Below are 18,681 nucleotides of genomic sequence, written 5' to 3'. Positions count from 1 at the left end.
AAAATGGGTCCAGGAGTGAAATCACCATGTAAATTCATAAGAGCAAGAGTACAAATACTAGAAGTTATATGTGACATACTATATAATACCATAAAATACACTGTGATAAAAAATGCATTCTTAGACTGAATGGGTTTTCAGTTAAGTATTGCACAGTAGCTTCCTTAATGAAAAATCACCTTAATATTCCTATAATGTCTGTGGTGCTCAGTGGTGAGTTTTATAGTGACCTTATACTTTATGGTATTTCTTTTAATCTCCTATAATATTGCTATAGGGAGGTATAGTGCGTCTGTGGAACTCAACACAGTGAGTTTCTATTGATCTTACACTTTATGGTGTTTTTTATATCTTATGGAATTACAGTCTACAGCTCCCTAGAGTAGCTGCATGATATTTTTTAAGTTCTGCTTTGACATTTGTACAGCATCCTTCTAAAATGTATTCTAGGATTACTCTAGCTGTTTTAGTAAGGGTTATATTGACTGATTGTCTCCTACAGTGTTTAATCCATGTCAACATGGCAACCTTATGTCTTTACTTGACACCAGCTGTAAACCTACTATGCAGACTTGTAGTGTTAGTTCCCTACAAATTAAAAAGAGAAGAATATGGCACTGCCAACAAGGCATCCTCTTTAAGAATCCCATGGATGGAAAGTTGGTTGGATGTATTGACTTAAATCTCCGCGAGACGGATAAAGTTAGCTAAGCACAGAAATATAATAAAGATTTATCTTCAACCCCGGAGACTGCTAATCCCTGTAAAACTATGCTCATTACCTCTGTGGAAAAAGGGGAGATTTGCTTAATTAAGTTGTTAAAGAACCAGCAAACCCTGCAGCTTTCTGGGACCACAGCTAATTTCATTTGGGAGAAAGATTGTGTGATTGACTGACAGTGTGTGTGTGTGTGTGTGTGTGTGTGCGCGCAAGTGTGTATGTGAGAGAGGGAGCGAGAACACGCTCCATTTCATCTTTCAACTTCAATCATAGTTCAGTTTCAATCAGGGGTGCCGTATCGTTGTAAATTGTTATTTTCAGTTATTGTGCATTTTTCAGAATTGTGTGTGTGTGTTTTAATTTATTACAGTTTACATTATTACAGTTGCCTCAGAATGGGCATAGCCTATACTGTATCAATATTAGTGTTTTATGAAGAAAACACCTTAATAATGACAACATATAGCCTATAAACATTGACCATTCTTTTCTACAGGTCAAAAACAGATGATGATTTTTGCTGTTTGCTATTTTAGTTTCTTTTCAAGTCAGTGATGACAGACAAGTTTCAGGTAAGCTTTAGATTTTTCTTTTTTGGTGTAGTGTAATACAGCCTATGAGCTGTTATTAGTGGATTGTGGTGGTCAACTACTGAGTAATACAACCATTAAGTGAGCTAAAGGCTAATGATGAACCGCGGCTTCAGGACTCAGCCAATCAGAGCGGAGGACCAGAACCGTCTGTTTTTTCTCCATGGTGCAGCTGAAGACATATTCAGGTCAGTCAGCCAGTCAGTCATCAGCGCTTTGTGAGACGGTCTGTAGTCGTGCGTTGTTGCCTGCAAGATGCATTAATTGATCCAAATCTATCTCTAATGCGCCTGATGTGCACATCACGTCATGTTTGTATCATACTCAATCCAACAGTCTCCCAGTGTGAAAACGGAAGTGAAACTTAACATTCCACAATTTGTTCTAACGGTTAGTAACGGTCAGTAATGGTTAGTAACGGTCAGTAACGGTTGGCCTATTTGTAAACAGTAACTTGATAACACCTTCTGCTGCCCTACAGGTAACGTTAGGTAAGTTAGCACCTTGTGATATTAAATAACATTAGTGGAATTAGCTAGGTCGTTTAACTGATAAATGTGTGGCAGTGCTTCAATGCATTGAATTGAACACAGCTCTCGGGCCTGTACAGGATCTGTGCTTGTTTTCCTGATATCCTAAATGAATTAATCATGTACAGCTTTTATACGGTGGGAAGCTGGAAGGACTTATGAAACCAGCCAAGCTTGTCTCAACCTGCTGCAGCACCGCATGGTAAGCTGGCGAAATACCATTATCACACTTAGCAACACTTGGCAGGCTGTGAAGCAGAAATAAACAGAATTATCATTATAAACCGTATTATAGTAATAACCATTGTAAAATACCCGATAAACATAAGAAATGCTTGCATAAAAGTTAGGTTAATTAAAACTTGGTGTTAGCAACCACGTTGTTTAGCTAACATAGTTAACTGTCCAAGAACTAACGTTAGGCTATAGGCTAGTCTACCTATATTTCTTTGCGGAAGAATTAGCATTAAATTAGTATTATTTAAACATTATCGATAAAAAACAAAATATTTATTGAACGTTCAAATGTTCTTGTTTTTACTAGTGTCTTTCCACTGTTGTATGAAAGCAATAGGCCACTCCACTCTGCTTTGCATTATGCCTATCAATGCTTCTTGGCTGTTCTAATCAAGACATGCTACAATATGCAAGGATTTTTTTTTACGGGTCCTTATCCTATTATTGGACAATTTATGTGTTTTGTCATGAGTAAGTTAAGTCTCCCAAAGCTAGAAAAACAGAAAACCAATCGTTTATGTCTGCAATGTCATACCCATACAGGTACAGAGGTATGTTGGGGTTTGCATAGAGATAGAGATTATGTGTACATGATGTAACGTTATAGCCTATTAATTACAAAATGCTTAACATGTAGATGAAGCTTAGTTATGGGGGAGGACAACTAGCACGCCTGATGGGTGTGTTAACTTATGAGAAATCCATCATCCATTTTCCCATTGACAAATACACAATAAAATTTCATGGACAATCAAATGCATGAACTACCAGAACAGTCCCGTTTGAATAAACAACATCATAAACTACAAGCTATAATAAAATTCACTGCAACAAAAACTCAACTTCATCTTGGGCAGCCTGGCGGTAATTGCAATTAATAAAGTAGGATTGTTTTATATGTAAATCGAACCTTTGTCTAGTTTAATTCAATGTACTCTGTAGGTGTGGAACAGTAGGTTATATTATATATCCCAAAAACATGATAGTGATTCAATTTCCGTGTAACAGCAAGCAAGCCTGTAGTACTGATAGTAAATATACTGCATGTGGGCTGTAAAAGATGAAAATGTAATGTTTGATGACAATAAGCTTTTATGTAGGTCATAGCTCCTAAGATTATATAGGCAAAAATGATGATTCTATTAAAGTTCATGCATTTAATTAGTCATTTTATTATGTATTTGAAATTATTTTGCATCTGTCAATGGCAAAATAGAGGGTGATTTTCTCATGAGTGAACACAGCTGCAGGCACTGACAGTTTTCCCTCCCTGTTCTGAAAACATACTGAACCGTGACCTAAAACCAGGACAGGTACTGAACCATGACATTTAGGAATTGTTCTCGTTATAGAAGTCTGCAATACAAATTAATACCAAGTTCCTTAAGTCAAACCATTCTCAGTAAGCTTTTATCATAACCATTAGAGGGAGACGTGACTTTTCCTCTCACAATGTCCAACAAAAATCTATCCATAATCCAGGATGACTGACATTAGTGCAAGCTACTCACTTTTTTGCTTGCTCGCTTGCTCACATTGCTTCATGTTACGAATAGGTGTAAATTTTGGTTTATCACTCCCTGTGTTAGAGAGGTTTTTCCGCCAATGACCATACCAGACTCAAGAATTTCATTTGGGCAAATAAGGTGAATCTGTGGTGTCTCAATTAGTGGGGATGGGACACTCTTCTCTGTTGCAACCTCACTTTGTTATTTAGGCTGATAAGATGGGTGTATTTTTATGTAAAAATCTTGCATACTGCAGCATTAAATCTCACTACCTAACTGCAATGGTGTTCACAAAATATCAAATGTACTCTATAGTAGGCAAGGTAGCATGACATGCAAACTGAAGATTGAAGCAACGTTTGACATAGTGAAGATTTGGAAATTTGTCAGTACAGTTGTGAAGGTGGCAGGTGTAATGCATGTAATCCTGTGGTAAATCAATCAATGTTGGTGATTACAGATAAAGGTGTAAATGACTGTGGTTTTTGTGATGTTGGATCGATTTTCCAGCAGTTCATCTCTATGTGATACAGCTGTAAACATAATTGTCGGATTGGTGTAAGCTTTTATCCAAAGTACCTCACAGTACCATGTGCCCGACACACTGAGTTAACATGTTAAAAACCTTAAACACATCTTTTATTGTTATTCTCTTTTTGTACCTGGAAGTGCACATCGATAGCCTGCCTATTTCTATTTAATCCAGTTTTCAATCTTCCATATGCAAGCTGTTTCCTCTTGTTCCTCCCCCTTACCCTCTTTTAACACTCACATTCTTCTGTTTTTTTCTTCTCACCCCCTCTCTCCTCCTGTCTCCTTGTATCTCTTCACATATTGCTACTTTTCTCTCTCCCTGTCCACTTCTTGACTGATAAACACACCGCTATACACAAATGACACATAAATTACACATACATTATGGTCTCACAGTCCAGGTGTTTCATTACACACGACAAACACACTTATTATTCCCGTCGTGCTGTATCTCTGCCCCTCTCCCATGCATGTGGCATTATGTGTCCAAATTACTTTTCTCTGCGTGACATCGCTGTGCAACCCCGTGTACCCGCAAGGCACAACGTTTTTGTGCTTATCCCCGCTTCAACCATCGTCTCCCTCCCTTTATTCCTCCATCTCCACTTCTCCTTCACTTCACACACCCTCCCCTCTGCCTCCATCACCACCACCTTCTCCCTACATCCGTCTCTCCGACAATCTCCGTCTTGCATCCATCCATCACTCCGTTTGTGGTGATGAGATGTGGAAATATGAAAGCAGGCGGGCTGAAAGACAAATGAGAGCGAGGGTGGTGGTGGTGGTGGAGGAGGAGGAGGAGGAGGAGGAAGAGGAGGAGGAGGGGGGAATAGAAACAGATTCAATAAGAGACTTTGCTTTGCTGTGGAGAGAACGAGCGAGGAGAGTGTTTGTGCGTCGTCTGCCCCTCTCTCTCTCTCTCTCTCTCTGTTTCTCTCTCTCTCTCTCTCTCTCTCTCTCTCTCTCTCTACGCGAGCATGTGTGTTGGTGTGTGCGCCTCCCGTCTCTCCCGTCTCTCCCGGCTCCGCTGTTGTTCGCCGCCGCCACAGATGAGCTGGGAAGAGGAGGGAAAGCGGATGTATCTGGCCAGAGGAAAACGGGAGGAGTTTGGACCGGCATGCAAGACTAACCAGCGGCTCTGATCATCAGCGTCTCTCTCACTCTCTCTCTCTCTGTCCCTCCCTGACTCCCTCCCTCACTCTTTTCCCTCTCTCCCTCTCTCCCTCTCTCTCTCTCTTCCGCACGCACACACACGCTCGCACACACGCGTGCTCTCAGACTTACACACACTCGCGCTGGCTGGATGTCATCTCGCTAGGCTGAACGAGAGGTGCTTAGGCTTGTCATTAGTTGGGGCAGGGGGAGATCCTGAGAAACCTGGATGTGTGTGTGTGTATGTGTGTGTTAATCTGTGTGTGTGTCTGTGCGTGTGTTTGAATGGGAATGAGTGCAAAGTGGGGATGTTAAATACACAGAGGCAGCTTTGATTGGCTTGCGGCTTAAGTGACTCTCCCCTCTCGCTCTCTGTGTCACAGTGGACTTACCTCTGGGATTTTTGTCAACGAAAACAAACAGTCACAGAGAGCGACGGGATTTGGGGGGGGGGGGGGGGGGGGGGGGGGTAATTGGCGGAGCCACAGGCAGGCTGGCATCCACAGTTACTCTCAGCTCAAGGGAGTGATTGAGAGTGGGGGTGGGGAAGAGAGGGATGCCCTGAGGGAAGCATCTTTCTCCTCTTTCCCTCCTCTGTTTTTTTCTTTCTCTCTCTATCTCTCTCTCTCTATCTCTGGAGTAGTTGCTGGGGATGTGGTGATCTCAGCCTTCCTTATGTGCTTATGTGTACTTCCTCTCCTAGGTGTATTGTGATTTGACTTGAAATGTCCATGTTTTCTGTGAGGTTGATTTTGGCTGTTTGTATTTTTCTGGTGTTCTATCAGTGTTTGCCAGTAACTATCTGCGGCAGGTGCCTGTCTGTGTTTGTATGTCTTTCTCCATCTCTCTGACTTTTTTTCTCTCTTTGTCTCTCTCTCTCTTTTCTGTGCCTCTCTCTGTTTCACAGCCCCCCCCCCCCCCCCCCCCCCCTCTGTCCATCAATACAGCGGAGGATACTGGGATGTGAATCTGTGGCATGCATTGACGTTCTTTCTCTGTCTGGGCAGGTGTGAGTGCATTGGGGGCTCCCCGGCCGAGGGGCTAGAGGGCTGATGATGGATCTGAAGGAGAGCTGTGGCAGTGAGGGGAGCCAGGAGAGCTCCAGCCTGCGCCCCACCTCCTGGCAGGCCTTTGCTCACACCAGCACACTGCACGGCCTGCGCTTCATCTTCCCTTACGGCCAGCCCACTGCGCGCCGCCTGCTCTGGGCTGTTGCTCTGCTGGCGTGCCTGGGACTGCTGGCCCTGGAGAGCGCTGAGCGCCTGGCCTACTTCCTCTCCTACCCTCACGTGACCAGCGTGGACGCCGTGGTGTCGGGCAGCCTGGTCTTCCCCGCCGTCACCATTTGTAACCTCAACGCTTACCGCTTCAGCCGCCTCACACGCAATGACCTGTACCACGCTGGAGAGCTGCTGGCCCTGCTGGATGTGCACCTGACAATCCCTCAGCCTCACCTGGCTGAGCCCGATGTGCTGGCTTTCCTCCAGGACAAAGCCAACTTCACGGCCTACAGACCCAAGGCCTTCAGCATGAAGGAGTTCACCGAGAGGGTCGGCCACGACCTGAAAGAGATGATGCTTTACTGTCGCTACCAAGGCCAGGAATGCAGCCACCGCGACTTCAAAACCGTGAGTCCACTCATGTTATCTTTTAAATGTCAGTTCTGGTCTGGGCTTGGCTAGGGTCACAGCCTCCCAGCCCAAGGAAGACTGTGGCTGTGAGGTGTCTGGGTTGCTTGTCCTGAGTTTCTGTTTATGAGTTTTCAGAGATGGGTGAATGTTTTTTTCTGCTGCCAGTGAATTGACTTGATGTGTGCTGATAGCTGCTGTGTCCCTCCCACGCTGCTATGCTGGGAATCTCCTGCTGAGTATTTTCCTTGGGATTTTGCACTTGGGTGTACAGGTTTGCTCATAAGCTTTGTTTTGCAAGTACATTCTCTGCTGTTGCCTTGCTGCTGTCCTGGGCACAACACCCCCATGTAATAGCATCCTGCTTTTTGGCACATGGTGCAACAGGTTTACAGTATTGCTGTAGCTAGCCTCAGGTGTCTATGCTAAACACTGTGTTACATTAGGATTTTAGTCAGGGAAGGAAACTTTTGTCTCAGGCCATAGTGGCTGTGGCAAAATTAAATTCCCAAGCCATTCTTATTATTTCACCAGCCAAGTACTTTTAAAAAAATGTTTTTTTACAACCGATCAGGACCTTCAAAGGATACTTGGGTATCTGCCGAAATGGCTGATAGAGCAGTTTTTGATTTGGCAGGTGGCTGGTGTTAATTTTCCACTTTGGTTTTAGCTTGCTGTAGCAGCCTATTCCTTTGCTTAGTCTGTATCAGTACATATGTGAGGACATAGACTATAGGTCTGTGGGTCTCCATTGTGAAATGCAGTGCTTCATGCACCAACAAAATCACGTAAAGAGTGATGCTTTAAAGCCTTTACCACCCACTGCATGTCAAATATTCTACTTTTTTAGCAGAACAAAATGAGCAACTTCTGGCACAAGAATGCTGATTTTGGCACTAAAACACTGTACTCAACACCCACTGGTTGTATACTTATGCTCTCTCATACAGATAATTAATTAAGTCCATCAGTGATTAAGTGAAGAGCACTTTCTGCATATGTGAAAGGTGAAATGGGAATGTTGAAGCCCCCTCCCCTATATTTTCAATGCTGTCCTGCTGAATAAAAACTTAACTATAGGCTATTTCTCCAAAGACAAATACATAGAGCAGTGATGCCCAATAGGCAGCCCGCGGGCCAGGTCCGGCCTGCGAGAGCCAAATGTCTGGCCCACGCCGACCAATTGGCACTTACGTGAACGCACCTGTCATAACATGTTGATTTACTGCTATTCTTTCTGATAAAGCAACAGTTTTATCACAACATACGACTCCATTAGTGTCAGAAAAAGACGTTTTGTTTTGCCCCCGCACTGACTGGGTCCATTTGTAATTTTCACCGCCGTACACCGAAACTGGCGGTGGTGGTGGCCAGTTAGGCGGAGTCAGCACTTGATATAAAAATGGGCTGCGCCGCCAACAAAACAGAGAACATAATTGACGTTACTTTCGTCAAATGCGCGAGCATGTGCAGAAAGAGGCGAGATAGTCCAACCAAAGAAAGTGATCGGAATGAGTGTTTACATGACAAAATTTTACGTGTGTTAAGTCTCGTGATTGGGTGGGCCTGGGTTCCAAGTGGGTGGGCCCAGGCCCACCTAGGCCCACCCACAGCGCCGCGTATGGTCAACTGTCATCATAACATTTATTTAGCTTCATATGTTTTTGCCAGATTTAAAGATAAGAGTCATTTCAGGTCATGATTCACACTTTCAGACCCATGTTTGATAGTTTGATTAGATGGCATTTTACCAAACTATGTCATAACTCAATCCTAAAACATCATAACTCAAAATACAAGTCTTAATTTTCTTGTGTGACTCAATCTACCCAGGCCTAAATTATTACTACTACCACCACCACCACCACCACTACTACTACTACTACTACTACTACTACTAATAATAATAATGGTAATAGCAGCAACAACAACATCTGCACATAAAACAACTTTTATTGGCGCAATGGAAAAAACCCCCCGGATGTTTTGGCCATTGGCTTGGCATGCTTGCCATAATTTGGCCCTTGGGGAAAACTAATTGGGGAACCCTGACATAGAGGATGTAAAAAGAGTTTATAGATCTCAAGTGTACACAGAGTTTTTTTTAATAGTGTAAAACTGCACCACATGGAAACTACCTTCAACCACTGGCCAAATGCTGGTAGTTTTTGGCTGTGGCCGTTACTGTATGAAGTATGTGTATTCTACCAGTCTCTTTGGCATGTAACTAACCATTGTTTGGAGATCCCTGTCTATTCTAAAAATGCAGTTGGCAAGTAAAGTAGTGAAAGTGGGTGGTGTTTTGAGATTTGCCAGTCACTGTAGCCAGTGGACAAAAAGTTTGTTTCCTTCCTTCCCTCCACTTCATGAAAGAGAGCCAACTGCCCATAGGCTGGGTCCTCACGACTGTGTGTCATGACACAGGCCATGTAATGGGCTAGTAGCAGCCTAACTGCTACTCGCCCACTACAAGTTCTAGTTAAAGTCTGTACACAGATTGGAGCTGATACGGGTTGGTGTTAATGAGATGTTCTTTTTGTTTTTCTGTCTTAAAAAATGAGCAGTGATGCATACACTATGTAAGCAGTGCTATAGAGATACCTCTTCTAGGATCAGATCTGCTTTGATGAGCTGTTCAATTTGCGGGGAGTATTCTCTCTTGTCATTAACTGAAAACATCAAAAGCATTACTGTGTCTAAACCAATGAACTGGCAGCTCTTAATCTGAGGCATTAAAGTATCTAGGTCTCTTTGTATTGTTGCTCACCCAGTTGGACTGATATCTTCTTCATGTTTCATCTTGAGACATGTTCACTGCAGAACCATTAATTGGAAAAAGAACAATGGTGGATAGATCACGTGATGGCTTTAGTGATTTTCTATTCATGCCTTTAGATGGATGCTTCCCCTGGAGCTCTCATCCATATTGCAGGCAGCCACAGCAAAGCTACAAGTGAGCAGTCCCTTGGTAGTCTCTGCCAGAAGAACTTGTGATTTTTCATAGTTTCATTTTGTTGAATCTTCAGGGACTGAACGCAAAGCTAGCTTCGCTCTGACAGAGCTTTCCCATATAGCCTACTCCCTGTTGTGATTCTCTACTTAGCTCCCCTTAGTAACTGCCTTGCATGCCGTGTGACACGCCTTTGACCTCAAGCTGGGTTCAAAGATAATCGTGTCGACAGAGAGGCTACTAGAAGGCACTGTCATCCTCTTTGCCCTCTGCCTGTTGCTTTGCTCCCCCTGACTTCTTCCTACTTCTCTCGCTCATCCTGCTCTGTCTCTTCTCTCTCTGTCACTGCAGCGACACACCTTCATATCTCTAGCACCTTCTGAAGGAAAAACACCAAGCCCCAAAATAGAAACATGCATGCATGAACGCACGCGCACACACACACACACACACACGCATGCAGACGCACAAACACACGCACGCGCACCAGCATTTAAGCATACATGCGTAAACACACTCACAGTGACTACATTACCATGCCACTCCAGAGACCATAGTCAGCGTTTGAGTGACACTGTGATGAATGACCGCAGGGAGGATTGTGGGAACATGGGAGTCAGTACAATGTGACTGATGGAACTGGAGCAGAACACTGCACAAAATGGGAAACAGTATCCGTGTGCACATTTCCATTTCAGAACCTATATGCATGTATGTGTCGCCTCAGATATGTTTTAGCATTTTTCAAATTTGCAGACTGCTCATCTGTTGTTTATTTTTGTTTTATATGTGAGCAGTTCTGTAACCTGACATTCATTCTAAATAAGCATTTTGGTTCAGTGTTGTTGTCAGTGAAGACACGCCATTGTTCGTGCTGAATTCAACAGTGATTGCATCCTCCTACCTAAACAGAGAACCTTAGCTGCTGAACAATACAAAACTCTGCTTCTACCCATGTAGGATTTTATTCAAACAAGCTTCTCTGCATGGATTTTGATTGGCCAGAGTACAGTTCCCTCAGGCATCGCAGTTAGTGAGGTCTGACCCTGCAGCACTAAGAAAATTTTATAGTGGTGCTGCTGTAGTGAGTAATTCAGTGCCTGGTTTCAATCTACAGTACATCTATGTATGTGCAGTACAGACAACAGGATTGTGCTGGTTTCTTCAAAAAGTGAGTGAGTGTGTGTGTGTTTGTGTGTGTATGCAGTTCACAGTGATGATGTGAGTATGAGTGGTAGGCCAAGAGTTTTCTTACGTACTTTCTCTCTCTCCCTCTCTCTCTCTTTGTCTCTCTTTCACTGGGTGTGATTACAACCATGATTAAATGTTGATTGATCACACTGACAAGCTACTTCAGTGTCTGCCAGAGTGAATCAGCTCAGTGTGCCAGGCCTGCACTAGCACCCTGGTTCAGATATATGCCCTTCTAGCACTCAGGGCCATGGTGGACCGTATCACACTCTCAACCCTAATGAGAAAACTGATAGCAGCCAGACCCTGGGCCCTATATCACACAGACACTAATTAGCCACTCGTCTGTTCCTCTGACCAGGGCCTTGTTGGAACAGCACCGCAGATATAATGGTGTTGGCTGTTTACAGCAACAGCAATTAGCCACTACACACAACCTGTGGCCTTATCACTTCACTGGCTGATTATTGCATGGCTGCATTCGCCTCGCTATCGCCAAATAGAGCCAGCACAAAACAACAGTCACTCACCCATAGAGGAGGCTTGTAGAATTCCTAATCTCTCCTCCCCTCCTATGGTCTCACAAACTGCATTTTATCAGTTTCAGATTCGTACATTTCTGTCCATTTGAAAGCCCAATGCATCACATTAGATTTTAGTGGATACATTAATCGCTAATGTGGCATTATCATGCCATTTTACATTCCCTACAGGGCACGTCTGAGTCTTTTAAAGGGCAGGAAAAGCACCGCAGCCGCCCACCAGCCCGCCTCACTAAAACACCCCAGAGAGACAACCTGTGCTATTTAACCAGCTTGGAAGAAAAGCTGGAGTGCAGCCACAGAAAGACAGTTCAGGGTGGATGGTGCTTATGTGGTAGACACTGTGGCTGTCTGCAGCGGTGGATTATGGTAGGCTGATGATAGTGGTGGTGGTGTGTTGACTGTGGTGAGGCTTAAGTAAGTGGAAAAGAAAAAAAAAGGGGGGCTGAGGAAGGAAGAGAGAGAGAGAGTCCTGTCCGTGAGCGAGGAGAGGAGAAGTAGGGACATGAAGTCATGGGGAGAGGCGGGATGGAGTTGGCATTCACGCCAGCAAGGAGAGAGGGGAAGCAGGGAGAGAGAAACGGAGTATGGCCCATTACCTCAGCAGCCTGCCTGGAGACCTACTTCATCATGGCCACAGGAGGAGGAGATGGCGTGTGTGTGCGTGTGTGTTGTGCTTCAGTGTTGTGTTTAGTGCTGGAGGGTGTTTATATTTTCATGTGTTTGTGTTATAATGTGTTACTGTCACATGAAGTCAGCCTGAGTGTGTGTGTGTGTGTGTGTGTGTGTGTGTGTGTGTTAGGGATGCTTTGATTCATCGGCCAACAATAGGTTTCAGCAGATATTGACTGTAATTATGACTAGTTATCGCCTTATTCTCTTTACCCATTCTGATTTTGTGTGGAATGGAAATTGTGAGCCGTTTGCATCATCTGCGAGCTACCAAGCAACATGTTGCAATACAGTCTTATGTTGTACTTAATAATAAATATATGATAATGTGTTACTTGTAGGGAAATTCTGTTTTTCTCTCGCCTCCCTAGCGAGCCACAGCCGATAAGCATACAGTGACTTGCTCAAGAGCACTTCAGCAGGGTGGATGCTTGCCGACAGAGAGACAGTCTCTCTCACAAGGCCGCTCTTCCGCCTCCAAACTATACTTGAGAAAAATCTCATATTTGCTTGCCTAAGTATAGGAACTTATACTCATGTATTCATTCACTCTAAGTTGTTTTTCTGTTCAAACTGTAATTCAATGTATTTTAAAGGTAGATTGTATGTGGAGAAAATTCGGAAAGGTAGGCTACTTGCTACACTATATTAAAGCAAATTGTATCATACTGGTATCTGTCCATATTCTTCTATCTGTCTATTCATTCTTAAAAAATCATTGAATAGTTTTGGTTGGAAAAAAAAGAGCATCTGTAGTCGGAGCATCTCTAGTGTGTGTGTGCTTGCTTGCTCACTGCTAGTTCACCACTTGGCAATTGGGAGCCTCATATTTGCAGTCTCAGTGCAACTGCATAGTGGTTGTGATTTTTGGCACTCGGTTTTCTAGATAAGCTATCAAAAAATATCCTGCTGCTTTAACATGTAGCCTACACATAGCCTGGGGTAGCACACACACAAACACACACACAAACACACACACACACACACACACACACACACACACACACACACATATGCAGGCCACCAAGTACATACAGCATGATCTGTCTCCACCTCATTGTCGCCCCCCTCCTTTGCCAAGCCATGGAGGACAGTGGCATGGATGTGGTTGATATTCCTCTTTTCTGCTGTATAAATGCAGGTGATGACACAATATGTGTGATAAACAATTCACCTACATAGTGCAGAGAGCTCCTTGGCTTTTGTTAACACAGTGATGAAGCATGTCCCTTTATGCTGCTGGCAGTGATACTATGCCACTCACTCCACATCTTTTTACTCTCTATTACTCTTTGGGTCTCAGTCTTCTTTCCCTCCTGGTAATTTGCCACAGAGTGTCTGATTGGACCATCAGATTCTCAGACCTGACCGGCTGGTGTTGGAAAAGGACATGCACTCCTCTGACTCCCTTTCTGTCTGTCTGTCTCTCTCTATCTGTCTCTCTTTAATCTCTGTAAGCCGACCAGGAGCTCTTTTGATCTGTGTGTTCAAACTCACCTGAGAGCCGTGTGCTCCTGGCCTCATGGGTCTGTTTTCCATGGCAAAGAGATTTAGGCTGCTTTGATGAAAACTGACCGCTGCTTAAATGGACACCTTGATATTTTGAATTGCAGTCTTATTTCATCTTTATTAAGCACTTGTCACATTTTGGGGGAAGAAATTTATACATGAACGATTAATTGCCTCATCAAAACCACAGCTCACCCCCTGGCTTCCAATTGTTAGTTTGATTGATTGATCGATCAGTCAAACTTTACATTCTACAATTTGTACAAAGATACAAAAAATGCATGTCAAAGTGCTTCACAGAGTGTTACAAAAGAGTTTGAGAGCTTGCTTGCTTGTCTAACAATACCTATGTTTTTTTTGTGTTTTTTTTATCTCACAATGTGACAACTTCTCAGTTGGTTGAAATAACAGACTAAAACTCCAAATGTCAAGCTATCCCTTTAACTCGGGCTCCACCTGCCAGCGACGGCTCTCCCTGTCTCCAGGTACGGCTTGTTGCCCTGCTGGACAGGATCTTGCACTAGTGTCAGGACAATGTGCGCTCTTTTTGTCAAAATGACGCATGTGTGCAGGACAGCATGACTGGAAATCACAGACACTGGCCCCACAGGGGCCGAAGTTGGATTGATTCCCTGTCTCGGCTATTTCTGTGTTTGACCTGTGTCATCCTTTCTGCTGTATGCCGGGCTGCATCCTGCACTGTAGATTAATATGAGGCAAACATTAAGGCAAGTAAATTTCCTGCTGTCCCGATCCGATTAAAAACAAGTACAGATTTTGTACAGTCCAATGGCGTATTTGTAGTGATGACTTATAAACCTAATTAATAATCAGTTTATTTGCTCTCTCGCTCCCTAGTTGATCAACCTTCATCTCTTCTATGGAGAATACAGTAATATTGGGCTATTTGGCTTGCTAGTTAAGATTAGCAACTGAAACTTTACTTTATATTACTTACTGTAGATACATAGAAGCTCTAATACAACCATGTGTTTTATTCTAAAATGAGTATGTCTTGTTTTCTGATCCTAAAAATTTTCAGCTATATTTATATATAGCTATATACTTGACTATATCACAGCAGTCCATGTAAGCTAATAGATGAAAAATACAGAAGTACGTCAAAACCCATTTGCATATGCAGAGGACTGAAATTAGTTAAAGCTACACTAAGTGGTTTTCCGACCACTAGAGGGTGACAGAAACCGCAACACATTAGTAAATAAACCCACAGCAAAGTTGCTGGACTACGGAAGCCCCAAAAGACAAACGTAGTGAAGGACTGTGCATAAAGGCTAATAGCTAAGATAAAAGTACCTACGGAGAATTGTCACTGGTTACCAGACTCGCTTTGCCAGATTTTCCTCCCGCTGAAGGTTACATGTCCCACAATGACAAGTGAAGGGGTAGGTAGCAAGTTTACTCACGCTTCATAGATTCCTGCATTACCAGAATTTTTTTCAGGGATGGGAGGGTAGAGCGCCACTTTCAAACAGCGAGGGAGGAGCCAAGCTAGCTAAAAAAAAATGAAAAGCTATTGAATGGAGCCGGAGGAGCTTCGATTCGGTCCGAGTTTTGACAACAAGCTTTAGAAAAGAGGTGAAAACAACAACACAGCTGGTCCCTGTGTGTTGCTATTTGTTCGCCTCATGGAAATCTCCATGTAGCACACGTTAGTTATCAGTGTGAGTCAAGTTTTTTGTCTGGATAATGCTTTGATTTGAAGTGTGTGTGGTGTGGCGTGTGTGTGTGTGTGTGTTGGGGGTGGGGCGGTTGTAACATGTTTTGGCCTAACAAACATCGATATTTGATCGTTAACTCGTTTAAAATGTGCATTCGTATAACATACTGCTCAATAAAGAAGAGTGTTGATTTGTACAAATGACATTGACCTCACCTTGATGAAGCTTCATAGTGCAAAGATATAGAAGAGTAAAGTGTTTAGTTGGAATGAAAACCTGCCGACTCACGGCCCTCCATGGCTCTTGGTCGCCTGTCCCTGGTCTAGACTCTCTCTCCCCTGCTCTCTTCTCTCCACTGTGTTCTCCCCAGGCCTTTAGTCCGGCTTGCACCTTAGTTTTCTGTGAAAAGGACAGACCGCTAACACAAAGCTTGTCGCCATAGGGACGCCTAAGCTAAACAACACAACAGCATGAAAACATAAATCAATAGTACAGGTAGCACACAGCGTGCCCCTGTTTCTTCACAAATACTTTGGGCATTGACGACACCACACGGAGGTGTCTGCCTGATGTTGCACACCTGTGTTCACCGAATATCTGTGTACAATGTCTGTCAAAGAGAAACATAAAAGCCCACAATACTTGGCTGCTTTTATATGTTGTTTGATACAGTGTCTCGCATAAATTGGAACTTCTAAGTAGGCCAATGTGCACTTTTGTGAATTCACCACCACTCAGAGTATCCTTTGAGAACTCATTTGGATGAATATTTACCAACCCTAATCCTTTCTTGCATCTCTGTCCCCCAACTACAAAGATTTTTTTTTATGGTGAAAGTTGTACTAGCTATCTTTCTGACTATCGCTGTTTGTTGTTCAAATTCAGTCAACTCAAATTCCAATTTTGATTCTCTTCAATGTTGCCCTTCAGTGATTCATTCATGTTTTTTTGTTATAGAAGAAAGCACAAGCAAAATGTTGTCTCAAGAAAACACATTGCAATTACTTGAAGCTCTTCAAAGGATTAGCCTATTCAAACTCTGGCTACTTTTAATATAAAACACCTGAAGCAATAGTCTTTCTCTGAAAATTATACTTGAGAAGTGAAGGAAGTGAAGGAGTAGAAATCAAACATCTCAGGTTACTGATCCCACTTGTTACTGGTATGCCATAATTAATTTATATTGCACCAGTTTTATTGATTCAGAATTTTGATCCAGATTTTTTCGATACTCACCTTGAATTCTCTATCTCTTTTTCTCCGTTTCTCCCATTCTCTTGTCTCTCTCTCTACTAGTGTCTGCCATAGTTTGCGTCCCTTTTGCCCACCTTACTTTCTCTCTCCAGCATTTACGCTCAGCTCCTCTCTGGCAGAGGCCCACCTCGCTTTCCCTCGCCATTCATTATTCAGGAGGCGGCCGCTCGGCGGTCCACGGATCTGGATCCAAACTCCGTCCCGAAATACCACAGGCGGCACCGTAGGGCGACTAGTCACATTAGCAACTGTCTCTATTGTGTCATACTACGACAACACTCGCCGTAGCGCTGGCGGTGATATGGCTGGTGTTGCTGACGAGAGCGAGTGCGTCCCCGTGCCGTGAATATGCGAGCGCGTTGTCATCATCAGCCACGGCGAGGGAGGTCGCCGGTCGTAACGTTTGTCCTGTTATGTATATGAGCTGGCAGCGGGCAGGCAGACATGCAGTAAAGGCCGTGTTTGATCTGGGATCTACGTGGACGTTTACTCAGTGAGAGGAGGACTGGCAGGCAGGCAGGGAGGAGTGCAGCAGGGTGTGCTCAGTTTGGACAGTGTGTGTTAATGTTACAGCAGGCTGGAAGGAGGCCCCTGACACCCAAAGCGGTGCCGTCTCACGCCTGGCTGACTGCATGATAAGAACGAGATGAGAGGAGAAGATGGGGAGTCAGTGAAAGTCTGCGTGTGGCTCTGTGTGTGTGTGTGTGTGTGTATGTGAGAGAGAGACAAACAGAGAAAACAAGTGAGAAGGAGAGGTATAAAGATAGAGTGTGGACTCTCAGCTGGCAGTGCAAGCAGTTGGAGTGTGTGTATGTGTGTGCGTGCGTGTGTGTGTGTCTTAAAATATTTACATTTACGCAAGACTGAAAGACAGCATGAGGAACAGCATGTGGATGATGCACATACATATGCATCGTATGCACACACATGCCTGCGCACATGCAGTAAATAAAAACACACAGATGTTCTTGAGCATGAATATTTATGACTTTCCTAGAATGTGATCACACAGAACTGTCAACAAACCCTGTCCACGCTGTCCCACCCTGTCTGTGCCGGTGTGACGTGTGGGTTTGCCTGCCTGCCATGTCCTCCTCTGTTTCAGGGGTTATTAGCTAAGTTGCAATAGAGCTGATTAGGTATAACGAGCCGCTAATTTTCACTAATTCTCTGTCAAACCAACCAAAAGCCCATCCTGGAGAATGCCCTGCATAATGAGAGAGGAAGAAAGAAAGAGACAGTGAAAGAGAGAGAGATTTTGTGGTTTTAATGTCTGTGTGTATGTGAATTTGTATAGCACAGCATTCATTTTAAAAAGGTTATGCTGTAATTCTTTAGAACCCGTGAGTGCGACCAGTTTGTTCGTATTGTATTCTGTTTCAGATTATTTCTATCTTGAGCTTGCGTTAACATAAACCATTGGGGGGGGGGGGGGTTGACACAAGCCGTGGAAGGACGCAAGCTGTGGAAGGACCCAGCAAACATTTTGACATTGAATAGATGTTGATACGATGGCTTGCCTATGTTGGAAACCCATGTAAAGTGGCAAAATGAGTTGAGACAGTGTCCGTAGTCGTTTGTACCTGCTACCTGCATTGTTTTGTGAAATCAGGACCTTAATATCTTTCTGATATCAGTTCAAAACCATTTCCAAAGCTGTTTTAATATGAATTTTCACTGTGATATAATATAATATATTGTGAAATATTTGAGCTTGTTTGGGTTGGCATTGCAATTGGCCACCTCCTGCACATCACCATCTGTACAATGCTTGCTGGGGACTGTTGTCTAATCCACATATTACACACATCAAATACATTTTATACACATTATACATTACTGCACGTGACGTGGCGCTGCTCAGCTGGCGACTCGCATGTGTGCTCCTAACGGATGTGTGTACGGGTATATGTATGTGTGTGCATGACAACAGATGTTCTTTTTATGTCAGATGTCTTTTTATGTCAGATGTCAGATTCTT

General features: G+C 43.6%; 1 protein-coding gene across 1 annotated transcript in view; it reads left to right on the top strand.

Moving 5' to 3' along the window:
- Nucleotides 1-6,327: 6,327 nt before the first annotated feature.
- Nucleotides 6,328-18,681, top strand: part of asic2 (acid-sensing (proton-gated) ion channel 2) — a 283,962-nt gene continuing 271,608 nt past the window's right edge. The window contains exon 1 of the mRNA XM_071912576.1: nt 6,328-6,900. Coding sequence (XP_071768677.1) covers nt 6,328-6,900 — 573 coding nt within the window. The remainder of the gene's footprint in view (nt 6,901-18,681) is intronic.

The sequence above is a fragment of the Centroberyx gerrardi genome, chromosome 7 (assembly GCF_048128805.1).
Source record: "Centroberyx gerrardi isolate f3 chromosome 7, fCenGer3.hap1.cur.20231027, whole genome shotgun sequence".
Taxonomy (NCBI): domain Eukaryota; kingdom Metazoa; phylum Chordata; class Actinopteri; order Beryciformes; family Berycidae; genus Centroberyx; species Centroberyx gerrardi.
The sequence above is the reverse complement of the archived record's forward strand: the minus strand, read 5'-3'. Positions and strand labels throughout refer to the sequence as shown.